The sequence below is a fragment of the Carassius auratus genome, chromosome 8 (genome assembly GCF_003368295.1).
Source record: "Carassius auratus strain Wakin chromosome 8, ASM336829v1, whole genome shotgun sequence".
In the NCBI taxonomy this organism is placed as follows: Eukaryota; Metazoa; Chordata; class Actinopteri; order Cypriniformes; family Cyprinidae; genus Carassius; species Carassius auratus.
In genome coordinates this window covers 5,993,433-6,010,137 of record NC_039250.1, presented here as the reverse complement: position 1 = coordinate 6,010,137, position 16,705 = coordinate 5,993,433, and the positions used below count along the sequence as shown (strand labels likewise).

Sequence of the window (16,705 nt, the reverse complement as noted above, 5' to 3'; positions counted from 1 at the left end):
GAAAAGAAAGGTCAGTGTATTTTAGGGATTATACTGCAGTCAGTGAGGAATCCAGCAGGAGTGAGGTCATTAATGACAGAACTAAACAAATACTGTCTTGACATACATTTGCACTCATGTATTCACGAGGCAGCATGAAAGCAGATGGTTCTGTCAACCTATTGAGCATCAGAACAATACATCCAACCTTTTCCTTCCGGCATACACACACGCAGTCTCACATAGTGTCAACACTCGTACTAAATTTAACGTTCACTGTTTTAGTCCTCGCATACGTTCCTTTTGCACCTGTCTCCTGCAGTTCACAGCTCTGTCTGAAGTGATAGACACCCTCTAGCACGGCTCTCGTTTAATGTGACAGACTGCTTGCATCGATCCTGCTATTACTGTACTGTAGTTTACAGAACGCCTGACTAGACGATACGATGTGCACTGAATCCAATGCAAATGCATGAAATGTAGCAAATCAGAATGACGATGACTTCATTTGTCTTCATATTGAGCAATGCTCATTGTTTCTCACTCTTTTTGGCTTTCTTTTCTTCCCTTTCTAGGCGTCTGATCCAACTCCTGCCAAGAAGTCCAAACACGATGACTTTCCAGCGCAGTCGCCCTCAGGAGACAAAGACAAGCAACCTGATTGGCTACGATCCCTCTCTGCATCAGCCAATAAGGTTACAAAGCTTTTCTCTTTTGTTTTTCCTGTTGGATACATGTGATTAGTTGTATGAAAGTACAGAGTTCAGATAATTATATATTTATCTGTGTATTAATATTGTACGAGTGTTTTTTTACGAAACTTGGCCGTTCCTAAGAAGATTTTTGGAGCCAAGCAACTGTTTTCTTTCCACAGAGAATCAGATTCTTCTGAAACAAGATCTCAACCCAAAATAACTGATGATGTTCCTTTGAAAAAAATCAATTCTCCTAAAATGAAGAGAGCCTGCAAATAGGCTTGCGTAGTTCTCCAATTTCAAGCAGACACAGTGACCTCAGTGTACTTGTACTGCTGGTCATTCTTCAAGCTGGTTTTATCTGTCCCATTCGCTTTTAAATGTTACATTCAAGAGACTTTCAGCAAAAAGATTAATACAAAAATATTCATGCTTTCCGTGCAGATGGTCCATGTTCTCTGTGTTCGTGTTCAAATGCATTGCGATTGTGCTCTCAACTGTGAAAAACTATATGTAACAAAATAGGTGCCTTTAAACATCTCTCTGCCTTGCTTCAGGGGCTCAACTGCATCCAGCCCAGACAGAGACCATCTGCCTTCAGGCCATGGTCTCCAAACATCTCTGTTGGTGATAAGGAGGGAGGCGGCAGGCCTGCTAGCCTGTTACGTGACAGGTAAACAATAAGAATAAATATTATATGACACTCTGGAATACTTGCTTCTGATTGGTCAGTACTCACATCAGATTGGCATATAATAGTTATTTATTTAATATATCATTTAAATGATGTTCATTTTCTAATAATATACCACAACCTGCTGTTAGAAATCACCATAATTTAATTGTGCAATCCTCATTTTATTAAAAAGATGATCTATTGTAGAAAGATTGTAAAAGTAATCTTAAGGAAGGACGTGCATATGTTCAGTAGTGTGAATCCAGTCATGCTCGGCTGCGGATTTGGATCTTTTCTACAGAGGAACATGATGCAAGCCAATTGGCTATTGATTGTTTAGATGTATGTGGTTTTGACTTTACCATCATAACTAGAGAGGGTTTGGGTGAGTCATGCGTCAGGCCCAGATCGGTTTCTTGAAACCGCTTGCAACAGTCGTTGTTCTCTCCACACCCTTTGTTTGTGGGTTGCAGAGATGCTTTTTCCTGTCAACCTGCCATTTGGTTTGAATTACTCATTACTAAATCACCCGTACTCTTTAAGATGATGTTAGGTGATGCCAAATGTCACAAGGAGCACCCTACAGTGCATAATTTGTGAACTGTTATCAAAAATTAGCATCACTGCATATATGTGGCCTGCTCACTCACTCTATATCCTCTTCTGCAGCTTCTACAACTATAAGAGCCTGGAGAGCGCTGTGGCCCCCAATGTAGCTCTGACACCCCTCCAGAAAGGAGGACAGGCCTCTCCTACCGCCCCGAGTAGTTCACACCCGCATGGGGTGGAAAGCGAAGGTGCCAGCCGCGGGAGAAAGAGGAGGCTGACAGGTGAGACCCACCCCAGCCCACAGCCCTGCCCCTTGGCCACTGCCAGCAAGCCCCTGCCGCCCTCTCAGGAAGAGCGAGAGTCGGACGTGGAGGTCGAAGTGGAGAGCCGTGAGGAATGTGAGTATATGACACACCTTTTCACTGTCACTCCACCTCATTATAGGAATGTTCCAGGTTCATAACATGTTAATCTTTATTGACAGCAGAAAATTAGGTTAGACTTTCATGCTGTGATACCTGCCTTTGATCAATGGTGACAGCTGATACAGTTGTTACTTTTATTGAGCAAGACTGCACTGAAAAGATCAAAAGTGATTTTTACATGTCTATATCAAATGAAGCACCACTTTTTTCAAGATTAATCATAATAATAAGAACCAAAACAGCATATTACAATGATTTCTGAAGGATCATGTGACCCTAAAGACTGAAGTAATGGCTCATGAAAATACACAGGAATAAATGACCTCATTTAAAACAGTTTTTATATAAATAACAGTACATATTTTATGAAAAATAAACGCAATGTGTAGTATCACAGAAAATAATTTAGACATTGGAAAAATGTTTTACAGTAATGCAATCACAATAGAATTCTATGGCGCAAAATACACACTGTTTAGACAAGTCTTAACATTGTTTGTGTAACATTGTAATAAAGGGATGCTAAATTCCTTTAACATATTTAAAGAATATTAGCTTGGAATAATAGTGTTTTAACTGCGACCCTCGATTTTGTCGCTGCATTTTGAAACAAAAGTGCTCATTTAAATACATTAAGATTTCGTTCACACTTCATTTGCACAGTTCATTTCCAGTCAACCTTGAGCGCTCTGGAGAGAGGTGGATTAGAATGGTAACAGCTCTTGTGAGAATGCGGCAGAAAATCAATGAGGGTTCTTTCGCTCCTCATCCTTTACGGCTCATTTTAAAGCACATCTTGTGTGTTTGACAGGTGCTTGAAAAAAAACTGGCTGACATATGAACCAGTGAAGCTCACATAATCTGATCCACCACTTAATTATTTCTCTTCTCCATCTTGTTTTTTTATGTTTTGTTTTTTCAGTCACCTCATCGCTTTCCTCACTCTCCTCCCCATCTTTTACATCCTCGAGCTCTGCTAAGGACTTGAGCTCTCCCTCCGGCCCCGGAGCCACCTTACCAGCAGTTCTGATGCCAGCCAGCGGGCCCCCTGAGGGTCCCCTGGTGTCTGGAGGGGAGGGACATGCCATGACCAACCTGGAGTCTGAGCTGGAGACACTGAGGCAGGCACTTGACAATGGCCTGGACTCAAAAGAGTCGAAGGAAAAGTTTCTACATGAGATAGTGAAGATGAGGGTAAAACAGGAAGAGAAGCTGGGGTCCGCTTTACAGGCCAAACGAGGCCTCCTGCAGGTACACACATACACACACACTGATTCATGAAACAGGCTAAAAAAAAAAAAAAATCTTAAAAAAAAAAAAAGTCAATTAGTATGTAAATCGTTGAATTCAACTAACAATTAATGTAAGAATGGGTTTACAAAAGGGCACACTGGAAGTTTCATTTCATCTTTGCGATGACGAACTTTCACTGAATATATTTATAAAGACATATTAGTTATGTATAATTTTCAAAAAATATTCTGTTTATATATAATAATTTGTGAGTTCTTTATTATAATATATTCATTACTTTTATTATTTCTTTATTATAAGATATATTAATTATTATTTATTTAATCAACAGCATTGGGACCATCATTTTATATTGTAGTTTATAATTATAATTATATATAATATAATTATGTATAATTATGTTATATATATATATATATATATATAATTATTATTTTTTTTTTTTTTTTTTTTTTTTTTTCAGTACACTATTTCACCAATAATGAAATATTAACTTTAAATTAAAAGAGTGCAACTTCTTTTCAGCTATGTAATGCAACACAGTTCTTAAAAAATTCAGACCAGTGTCTAAAACATAACAGTTTTTTTTTCTTTTTTTAATTAGACACTCTATATAAAAGAAACAGACCATTTTGTAAACAAAACATTCTTACATAAATTATTACAGTAAAGACAGTGGGATATATATATATATATCACATTTATTAACAGAGAGAGTAATTATCAGTTTATTCCCATGACTTCCACAGGAGCTTGAGTTTCTCCGTGTTGCTAAGAAGGAGAAGCTCCGTGAAGCAACCGAGGCGAAGAGGAACCTGCGCAAGGAAATTGAGCGTCTGCGTGCCGAAAGCGAGAGGAAAATGAGAGAGGCCAACGAGTCACGCATACGACTGAAGAGAGAGCTGGAGCAGGCCAGACAGCTACGAGTGTGTGACAAGGGCTGTGAGGCCGGCCGTCTGCGAGCCAAGTACTCTGCACAGGTTAGTTCAATCACATTCATACACATGCTGTTACCAAGATAAGCGTTTAAAGATCTGGGCTAGTAACCGAAAGGTCGTGGTTCAGAGGTGTGATTCAGAACTATAATGCCTTTAAGCAAGACACTAAACCACAGATTGTTCCCAGAGTGACTGTCCCTGTGCTATAAATGTCCTGGAAGTGGCTTTGAACAAACAAGTGTCTGTTTAATGAAGAGTAATCTAAGGAATGCCTAGATTGATGTAACATGACACCCCACCCACACACACTTTCAGATGAACTCTCAGACTAGGTGTGGCTTTGCAAGTCTGATGAGATACGTTTCATTTCTCAGAAGGAAACTGGGTAACTTCCTGTCAGAGTTGTGTGTTTCAGACTAAACAAGAGAGAGACATCATTAAGATGTTTGCCTGGCTGTGTTTGTGTATTGTATTTGTATATCAGTGTTTAACTACAATCATGCTAACTTTTTGAAAAAAGTAGTTAGCTACACTATAGTCTACTAGCAGAACTTTACTACATTGATGCTATTTAAATCTTAAACTATCAATATCAGATAATATTGCAAAGTTATTTTTACAAGTAGAACAACATCGCACAAAAACAATGAGGTTCTCAGTTAAGGGGACAGCATTAAACATGAACATGTACAAAAAAAAAAAAAAATATATATATATATATATATATATATAAATATATATAAAACTAATATTAAAATACAGGATCTTCTGCAAAGAAACTAATCAAATCAGAATACAATAACCATCTCTAAAATTAAAAAGGTTAATTAATAGAAATCTTAAAATATAAGTTAAATATTGGATGAAAAACTTTAACCAAAAAATAGATATAAACAAAATTGCAAAGGCTACTAAAACTGAAATAATAATAATAAAAAAATGTCAAAAGCCCATGAAATTAATAAAACTAATGCTTAAATTAAAAAGAAAAAGGTCAAATTTAAAATAAAATCTCAATTAAAATATAATTAAATATGTTATATATTTATACTTTGTGTATTAAAATTGTGTATATATATATATATAAATTGGCCTTTATTCATTTTATAACATCTTTATATGATATATTTTCAGATTGAAGACCTCCAAGTAAAGTTGCAACACGCCGAGGCAGACCGAGAGCAGCTGAGAGCCGATCTGATACAAGAGCGGGAGGCCAGGGAGCACCTGGAGAGAGTGGTCAAGGAGCTACAGGAACAGCTGTGGCCCAAAAGCCCCAGCAAGAACGGCACAGACGCACCACCCCCACCCGCCAAAGACTCCAACTAATCCTCTATCTCTTGACTCCTCCCAATCCACATCAACACCGCCCTGATTGACAGCACCAACCGCCCAAACATGTCAACTAGCATGCGGGTGAGCCCCGCCCACCTGCCTCTTTGCCAGCGCAAACCCGGAGGTATCCTGAACCTTTTTTGATAGAGTTCAGACACATTTTCGACAGTTTTACTTCGAGAGCACTGAAATGCCTCCAACAAGATCAATCGGAAAGGAAGAAGCCAATAGCACAAAAGCTAACTGTGCCTGAAACTGAATACACTTTGAAATGAAGACTTTTCTATGACAAACAAATTGGTGATAATGACGCAAAATTTTATCCAGCAGTTTTTACGCATGCTCTCCGCCCCACGTTATCGAAGAGACAAGGACTCATCATCATCACATCAGAAATTCATGTTTCCTTTGTCCTCTCTTTTGTTTTGAGGAACTAAGATGAAAATCACTTTGTAATAAGCTATTTAAGAGACTTGTTAGTGAATGTGGATGAGATTTAAAAAAAAAAAAACCTTCAGCGACTTATCAGAGCCTCAAATTTCCCCCCTTTTACATGTACATACATGTCGTGCTGGTTAAAAGAAGCCATGGAGACAATTGGTTACACACACTTGTATCTTTAACAATGGTAAAGAGATACTGGTCAGGAGAGCGTTGAAGGGCTTTGGAGAGCTAGAGGTGGAGAAGCTCAGCCCTGTTGAAAGGGAGAGAGATTTGTATTCAAGTAAGTGTTATGATCAAGCCAGAGCACTTTCTTTTAATGGCAAACAAATGTCGCCGGATCTTAAGATCGTGGTTAGTGTGGAATCGGAGGTTTGCGGCTCCTGCTCTCCGAGAGGGTTTGGGTTTTCTTCTCGTCACACAAGCGTGCAGCTTCTCAGTGGGCTGAGGTGCTGACAACTGGCCCGGCTCACAAACGTGGGCGGCCATTTTTGGGAATTAACCTAAAGCATAAAAAATACAGCTTCTAGGGCAGGAGGTGTCTTGTGATCAAGAACCACAAATTGTTCTTTTTAAGTAAATTATAATATGTAAATATGAAAATGTTTCTTTTTTTTTTTCGCTTTGTTTTTTTACTTTACAATAATGAATCGCACTTTGTCATTACAAAATACTGTCTAAATGCATTACGCTCCCACACTCTCCCACACATTTATCTCAGAGTTTTTAGTATTCCTAAGTATAAAATTGAAATAAACATTTTGTTAATTATATGCAGTTCTAATAAATGCAATGTAATCATGTTTAAGACAAACCATTGTAAATAAAATCGCAAGAATAAAAAAAAGAAAAAAAAAAGTTCTACATGCTTGCTTGCTGAAATGTGGACGGCGCACGCAGCCGTTTCCTCAATCTGACTTTAATTCAACATTTATCATAGTTATCGATATATGATTATAATCGTTGCTAAAGTGTTATTGTTAGTGTCCTGGATTCCTACAGGTTTTAAACGGTTCCGAATCAAATTTCAAACCGATCAGAATGAATAGAACACGCAAAGTGTCACGCATTGGTAAAAGGGTGTCTAAATATCAATGCAGGTGCTCCTCTCAGCTGTGAGCAAGAGCGTATTACTGTGTAGAAAATGAGAAGAGGATGGATAAACGAACGAACGAAAATTTAAAACGGTTTAATAAATGCATCTTTAAATGCTCACACACTTAGCTGAGATAGATTTTGTTGAAAATACATATATTTTATAAGTGATTTATATACATTGGGTACAATGCAATCAGAATGTATGTTACGTTTTTGCTCTTTTCATTTTGCTGTTGTTGTTATAACGGATGTTTTTTCAGATTGTGTGAATATTTTATTGCTTATGTTCCTTCTTTCAATAGCAAGCTTATGTAATTTCGTTCATATGCATGGATTTTAAAAGAAAAAGATAAAGTCTGCCATTCATATATCCATTATTGGGCATTAAAACTGTATATGTACGTTTTTTATTGTGTTATGCAATATAAAGCAATTTTAATCTTGTTTTTAACTACAAAGGAAAACAAAACCCTCTTAACCATAAATTTCAGCTCTTAACAATCTTAAATGCAACATTAACGGCACTACTCTTGGGCTAAATAAAAACCTTATGTGCATATGCAATGCTGGAGACCCTCAAGTGCCTGTCTTTGGGCCCTTGGGGTTCCAGAAGAGGAACAATTATTGAGCCCGTTTCCACGGCGGCTGACTGTAAGGCGCATTGAACTGCTTCTGACAAGCAGTCAGACAGTGAGAGCGGGACGTCCCATTTGCACTGTCATTTGGGGGAGCCTCTTTGGTTTGCCCCATTTCGCCAGAATGAACTTGACTATCATTGCTTAAGAGCAAGCCGCAGCTTATTTGATAGATTTTAATGCCAGTTTGTCAGTATTCCTTTGTTGTTGTTGTTTTTTCTTCAAAAATCGTTGAATAAGTAAATAAAAGAAAAATGCATAGCAGAGTTTAATGCTCCAATTGCCACTGGTAAAGAAGAATTTAAATCTTATACTAAGATAGCTTTTAAATGTACGTCGGAATAAATAAACTCTTTTCTTTCTCAGTTTTTAAGGAATAAAACATATATTTAAGAGGTTACTTTTTCTAAAGATGTAAAAAGAGCCTTTGAAATGATACACATTGCCCTGACCTGTGCATTGCAGGCTACGGGGAAGATACTAAACGGGGGTCTAAAGGAAGCTCAGTGTCTTAACAGTAGCAAGAGGCTGTACGTTTTTACAGACCAAAAAAAAAAAAAAAAAAAAAGAATAAAAATAAATAAAAAAAATCTTTCCAATGAGGTTTTGTAGTTGTTTTTACACGCAAATTGATATGTGTAGTTTACTTTGTTCGCGGTTTTCTATGAAAAAGGGAGAAATTGATCACAGAAGCTCCTTTGCTCCCAATATAATACTAAAAATGTGGATTTTTTTTCTAAAAGAGCCATTTTTTGCTAACAAAAAAAGATCTAAAATAGCAATAACGACATAACATCACCGATAAATGAGCAGGATTAGCCAGTCTGATGATGAAAGTACAAATTCACCAATGTATATAGCTGTTTTCTTTTCATTTTACAAAAATCGTATCATAAATGTATATTGTGTTTCTTTCTCTTTTTTTCAGAATGAGAAAAGAACCTTACATAATAGTTATATTTTATGTTGTGTTTTTACAAACAAAAAGAAAGAAAGGTTGTATTCCCAATGCAAGCATATTCAGTCCTTTATTCTGCATTTTTCCCTTTTTTGTGCTACAAAGAATAACAGTATGTTCAGTAAAATCGTTATGGTAAAAGTTTTTTTTTCCTTTTTCTGTTATCAATGTTTTGTTACATTCAGCTAAATATCACATACTTCAATTCTGGTTCAATCAGACATTCAGAATCTTATTTTAACAATCTGTTAAAAACTGTTAAAAATGTTTTTTTCATGCCAATATATCTTCTTAGCCCTTCACTGCTGCTATAACAATATACTATAGACTTTGCAACTCTTGAAAAATATTTTTATGTAAGAGATTAATGTATGCTTTCTTCTTCTACTGATGCCGCTTATACGCTTGGATCTGGCCAATTTCTCCCTCTTAGACGTACCCTTTCCCCCTCACATGGACTATAATGTAAGATAGAGAGCTCTATGAGATTAGAGTTGAAAGTAATTCGGCTTATATACTGCAGTGTCAGGATGTACAGTGTATAGACCCATAATCAAAAATAAAGTTGTTTGTCCAGAAATCTTTTGTTCGGTTTGTTATTTCGGTCTCGGTGGAACAGCATGTTTTTTTCTTTCCCTTTGAAATAACTAACCTTTTCACTGCACCTTCACTTACAAGTGTCTCTAGACAGACCTTAATTTAATGTTAGAAATTCTGGAGAAACGTTCTTTCTGCCGCACGCAACGTTTTGATCCTTCAAAGAAAATTTGTTTAACTGTTCCAATTTTTCTTCATGTTGCTCCTGCTTTACAGGTGAAATGAAGATCTAAGGTATAGCACTCTTGTCATTGATTGTAATAGTGGCTCACATAAGCCAATGAATCAGATCTATGAAGCTTGCTGATTAATAATTCAGGAAACACCTTTGTAGTACACTGTCTACCTTTAAGATGAGCTACTACAGCTGAATAAAGAAATAGAAAATTCCATTGCTTTAATCTAAATGTAAAAAAGAAATCACTAAAACTTGCTAGACACATGTTATATATACATACATACATACATACATACACACTTATTCAAATGTTACAAAATATGCTAATTATACAAAGTTATTACACATAATTTATCATTAATATGTTTTACTCCATACTCCAAAAATACTTAATGTAGAACTTACAGAAAAAAAAATTTCACTGTATAATAATACAGTTTTATTTTTCGTATCCAGACTTTTTCTATTTAAATGTAAGACACATAAAATCTGACCATATAATTAGTTAATATATCATTAATAATTAATTCATTATTAATGTTTAATATAATGCAATTATTTGCCATGAAAATAGTTGTAAAGTATTGCAGAAAATTAACATTTTTGATTAATGTAATTTATCGCAATAAAACAGAAACACCATAATTATTAGAAGAACAACAACAGTAAACTGAACAAGGAAAAAAATGGTGTAAAAACAATTTTCAATCAGGAAGTGCTAGTTAATTTCACAAACAATTCAGAAATGGAAAGTAACACAGTGAATTAAACATGAAATTTTGAAAAACTGAAATAGTATTTTCTTGTAAAACATGCTCCAATTATTTTAAATTTATAACTTAAGTAAAAAAAAAAAACTTTTTAAAAATGTTTATAAAATATTTAATAAAAATAATAAGTAATATTTAATTTGGTTTATGTAAGTTAGCTAATACAGTTTGTCTTAAATTGTTATTAAACCCTTATTCCTTAGTAAAACCCCATGCCCATGGATGTTCCCTGTAGGAGTGAAAAACTGTGCTGTCGGACAGCTGGGAGAAGTGGTTCGTTTTGAACGTGTCATTGAACAGTGATGGCATTATTGAATCAGCCGGCCTCGAGGGATGAGCATCAGTCGATTCCAGTTGACCCTGTGTGTGACTGCATGTCTGGCCCGACAGACTCCATTAAGATGAAGACTGAATGATGTTATGGGAAATGTAGTTTTTAATCTCCCAGGGGAATGACTACAAACATGAAGTTTGATTATTGGTTCTTCTTCTGTCCGTCTAGATGTTTCTGGGCCAAAAGACAGATGAATGACAAACATAACCACATATGAAAACAATTAGTGTTCTGTATTTGTTTTACACATAGGTTAGCTTCTTAACATCTGTTGTCTATTCCAATTAAAAGCCTCCAAATGACATGCCCATGTTTCAACTGGTCTGTAAAAAAGGCCTTATTCTGTCAAATATTCACCACTCCTACATTTATAAAGGCTTGTGCTGTGGGTGGCACTGGGTTTGAGCTGTGAATTATACCTGTGTGTGCAGCGGTCTGGTCACGGCTGCTCTACAGACTGATGCTTTAATAGCTGTTGTTCTCCAGCCCACTTTAATAATTTAGCCAGCCGGAAAATTATGGGGCAAAAATCCCAGGTGTTCTGTGATGGTTCCATCACAAACTCCAAGCGTGGACAGACAGCACACATCAACCAGCTCCTGTTCCTCCTTCTGTGATTGGTCTCTATAGGGAGACATGGAAATTCTTTCCAAATGCATTTATAAGACAAAAAGGGTTATCGCTACTTTGCAGTAGGTCTACAATTTCATATTTTTCTTCATATTTATAATTAAATAAATGTCATAAAAAACTGTTCGATTTCAATTTAGTTTTCTATTGTCACAAAATTCTAAGTTCTATATGTACGAAAGTGTACAAAACTGTTTGACAATTTTCAAGCTATGTTTTCTATTACCACAAAATACAATTAAGTAAAACATATAGGTGTATTTATTTCATATTCATTAAATTAAATTGTAAACACACTTATTTTCGATTTCCAAAAAATATAAATAACATCATGAAAAAAAAAAAAAAAAAAAATCATAGTGAATACCATTGTAAACAATTCCATTATGAAATTCCAAATTATATGTATATTATATGCATTAGCATCGATTTGCAGTAGGTCTACAATTTCATATATATCTTAATATATTTAATAAAAACAAACAGCTTGAAAGATTGAAAAGATTAAAATAAAAATAAAAAATTAAACATAGCATGTAAAAACAAAACAAAAAAAACACCTTATTGGTTTGAATAAAACAAAATTAGTGAAAAGCAAGCAATTCCAGATGCATCTCCTTTAAATAATCTTTTGGTGAGAAAACAGCACATATTTTTTTAATTTGTTGATAAACGGGAAATATCAAGGTGTAACACAAGAAAAAAACCATTAGGAAAATATTTTTACACATGCAGCCTGTATATATTATATATTAAATTATATTTTTTATATATTTGTTTTTTTATTAATATTGTTATTTTTTATATAAAATATATTTTTTATACAAGCTGTACATTCAGGGCAATCAGATCACGTTTCTATTGAACATTTTAATTTAGAGATATTTTATCCAAAATGGGGGGTTGGGGAGTAATCACTTACAGAACATTAAACAGTTTCCCACAGTTGGTGATTCCTCAGCAGCCATTTCTCTTTCCCGTTGCATCCCACAGTATGCAGGGTGCGGCCCCTCTGGGCTACGTTTAGGAGCTATTAAACTCCCACTGTGGTGTGAGCGTATGAGCGTGTTAGTTGGGAGAACCTGCCTGTAGTAGGGTTACAGATACTGTCATACTGTTGGCTTACAGCTTTCAAGGGATAAAGATAGCAAGCCAGTAAGCACTCTAAAAGGATAGCTGGTTTGGAAGTTGGTTTTAAATGAAGCTGAGAATGAGAGATGTGTAAAAGTTGAGCTGGATTTCACCACACACAGACAAACAGCGGTCACGACAGCTTCCCAAGTCAAGCGATCGTTGTATGTAAACAAGTGAAAGCTGCTGCAAGGCAATGTGAGTTTCTCAGGGTTAAACCTTGGAGTTTGACCTTGGCGAGATTGCAGGATAGTACAAAACAACAAAAAGTACAGTAAAAAAAAAAAAAAAAAAAAGAATGATTTAAAATGGCAAAATAAGATTTTTTCAATACTTGCTAAGATGTACAAAATTCACTCTGCACTCTGAAATAGCCCTTTAGTTTCTGATATTTAATTTTCAGCTGTTTTGCGTGAATAATTTGCCTGCCTGAAAAAAATCTACTGAATTATTTTAAATAAAATTGTATATATATATATATATATATATATATATATATATGTGTGTGTGTGTGTGTGTGTATAATTTTATTTAAAAAATAATTTTAATTCAATATATGTAGCTTTTACACTTAAAACATGTTGATCTTACATTGTTTCATTTCATTTATTGAATTGATTTTTTATATATATTTTAAACATTAGAGTATAAACAATAGGAATGATGTATTTCAGGAGGTCTCTAGACATGGCACAGGTCAGATTCAAACCTCTCGTCTCTCTCATCTCAGTATATCTGGAGCACATGCACTAGGCCATAGCTCTGACTGAATTAGCAGGTTTCTATTGTTTTTCCTGCTAAAGGGTTGGTGACCCAGCTTTTAAGTGAGTGAGCCAGAGTGAGACAGAGAGACATCAGGTGGAGAGGAATAACAGACCGGCTAAAAGAGATGCTAAAATGTCAGCACCAGGCTGATTATGGAAGGCTGGCACTGCGGTGTCCGCTGGTGAGATGGAGATGAGAAAGCCTCCCACTGGCTTCAGAAACCAAGAGCCGAGCTCACAGGAGGAAGACACAGCGGGGGGGCCTCGTGGGCGTCAGACGGACTGGGATGGGGGTGGCGTGTCTGTATGTCTGTATTTGTGTATCTGTGTGTGTGGGAGCATCTCTCTTTATTTAACAGGCACTGCAAATGGAAGCAAAATGTTTATTCTAATACAACTCAAATTAAAGGAGCAGTTCACTCAAGAATGAGCATTTTGCCATTATTTACTCATTTTCATTTTCTTAACCTGTTATTTTTCTGTGGGAAACAAAAAGAGGATATTTCATGAAATAAAAACAGCAACAATAACGACAACAACAAAAAACAACAACATTTGTTTACTGATAATCTTCCAGCTGTTAACTGTTAGAACATCTGTTGAACTCATGAACTGAATCAATGAACAAACCCGATTATTTCAATGGTTTGAGCTGTTCACGAATCAGATTGAATGGATTCATTCATGTATAGGGTTTCAAGTCACTGATCCTGATGATCCTTCAGTGAGGCTCTGCTCAATGATGGTCAGTGAGACGGACCAGTATTTTATTTCAATCCTTTATAGTGAATTAAACACAAATGGCGTACAACACTGTGTGGACTTAAAGGGATAGTTCACCCAAAAATGAAATTATGTCATCATTGGTTCATACTTGTTCCAAAGCTGTATGAGATTCTTTCTTTCAGTGAAAGATTCCCTAAAATAAGTTATTTTGAATAATGTTGGAAACCAGACAGCTGCTGGTAGCCACTGGCTTCCATATGGAATAAAATTCAATGGAAGTCAATGGGGACAAGAAATTGTTTGGTTAGAAGCATTCTTAAAAATAACTTATTTTACGTTCAATGGAAGACAGAAACTCATATTAGGTTCATAAGAACTTGAGGGTGAGTAGATGATAACATCATTTTTTTTTTTTTTGGGTGAACTATTCCTTTAAATCCGTCTAGAGAAAAGTCATACTTTTACATCAAGTTTGGAATGATTTGGTGGTGAATAAATAATGACAAAAGTTTCATTTTTGTGTGAACTCTGACTTTAAATAACTCATTTGGTCAGAGCATCTTAAGTATCTCAAGTTCATCTCTATCAAATAAATGAAAAACCACCACACCAAGCAACGTTCATGCATATTTTTACATCTATTCAGGGTTAGTGGTGTTTTGCTCAGTTTTTAATCAGTAATGCATACGAGCTCCTGTGAAGATACAAAAGATTCATCCCGCAGTTTTTAAAAAGGAATCTTGTTGTCTGTGTGTCACATGGGACGTACCACACGCTGCTCTCATCTCTCCTACATCTCAGTTTTCTCTCCACGTGTGGGATGCACAGACTCTGTGAGTTAGAAAAGTGAACGTGGGCTGCACACACTCGACAGGGAATATGAAGAGCGAGAGACAGGGAGATGAGATGAGAAACACTCCAAAAATAAAAAGAGGTTTAATTGGAAAGGACAAGAATTGAGGGGAGAATCAGTCAGTTTCACGGGGTGAGATGCAGAGACCTATTAAAAAATGTATCAAAGTGAGCTGGATGTGTGTAACACAAATTAAGAGGTTCTTCTCTGCCTGTCTCTCTCTCTCTCACACACACACACACATTAGAGGTAATGAAAGAGGTTATCCGTGTCATGAACCCCCATCATAGTCACACATGCAGTGACACAGTTACCCACTAATTAACCCACAGACTGACACTTTTCTCCTTCACATCTATAACCTCTTCAGCCGTTCAATATTCATCAGATAAAATGCACTTATTAATTTTGTGAACTGTCCGTGTGTTTGTGTTGCAACTCTTCACATAATATAATATAATATAATATAATATAATATAATATAATATAATATAATATAATATAATATAATATAATATAATATAATATAATATAATATAATATAATATAAATGGCTTTCATTCGACTTTTAATCAAGTGATACAAATACTGATTGATTAATTGAATTAATCCTAATTAGTAACATTAGTCAAATTACCATTTAAAAGTTTGGTGTTTTGGTGAATTTTTATTTTTTTTTAAAATATATCTCACTGAGGCTGTATTTATAAAAAAAAATTAATACTTAATGTTGAAAAATATTATTAAAATTTAAAATAAATGTTTTCAATTTGAATATATCTAAAATTGTAATTTATTCCTGTGATGGCAAAGCTGAATTTTCAGCAGCCAATACTCCAGTCTTCCTCTGGTGCTCTAGAAACATTTTTTTTTTTTGTTTTACTCTTAATATTCAAAACAGCTATGCTGCTTAATATTTTTATATCAACCAAGATATTTTATTCATGATTCCCTTGTTAACAGAAAGTGCAAAAGAACAGCATTTATTTGAATATCAATATTTGCCAAGCCCTTAAAAAAAAAAGAAAAAAAAAAAGAAAAAAAAAAGAAAAGAAGAACATAATTTACAGACATTGCCTGTAATAGCAAAAAATAACTGGTAAACGTACGGGTTATAATTCAAGCTCGAACTGGTGTTATTCTGAAATATTATATAATTCTGTATATTTAAATGATTGATTAATAATGTATTTTGATCATATTCCATGATATTACCATGGTAAATGTATAAACAACCAAGGTATTAGCATGAAAAAACTTAGTATAACCATATTACACATTCAGAAATATTTTTTTTGTATGGAAAGTGTCCAGACAACCATATCACTGCAATATTTCTGGTTAGCATAACCGTAGTTCTTGTATGTTTACTTTGCAAATGCAAAATTACTTCTGCACTATATTATTATAAAACTATATCTTGCTAATGGACTCTGTGGCTGTATTTTTGTATGTCTAAATAATGTGTCTGAATGGCCTCAGGCTGTTGGTGTGATCGATATTTCAGAAAGCAGAACGGATCACCACACAGACTCCAGTATTCTGGAGGACTGCCAATAGAGCTGCATTAACAGAGCAGCCCACAAACACACACACACACACACGCACACAACCGTAACCCACTAACCTGCCCTCCCCCCACACACCACAACACACACACATGTCCTACACCCACTTGACAGCACAAACATGCTCACAAACACACTCGTACACACAATCTGAAGCAATTCACACACACA

General features: G+C 35.4%; 1 protein-coding gene across 1 annotated transcript in view; it reads left to right on the top strand.

The window, feature by feature from the left end:
• Window positions 1-9,563, top strand: part of LOC113107092 (ski oncogene-like) — a 63,833-nt gene extending 54,270 nt beyond the window's left edge. The window contains exons 2-7 of the mRNA XM_026269297.1: window positions 555-674; window positions 1,232-1,347; window positions 2,020-2,297; window positions 3,247-3,575; window positions 4,328-4,558; window positions 5,651-9,563. Of these exons, the coding sequence (XP_026125082.1) occupies window positions 555-674; window positions 1,232-1,347; window positions 2,020-2,297; window positions 3,247-3,575; window positions 4,328-4,558; window positions 5,651-5,845 (1,269 nt within the window). The 3' untranslated portion in view covers window positions 5,846-9,563. The remainder of the gene's footprint in view (window positions 1-554; window positions 675-1,231; window positions 1,348-2,019; window positions 2,298-3,246; window positions 3,576-4,327; window positions 4,559-5,650) is intronic.
• Window positions 9,564-16,705: the final 7,142 nt, after the last annotated feature.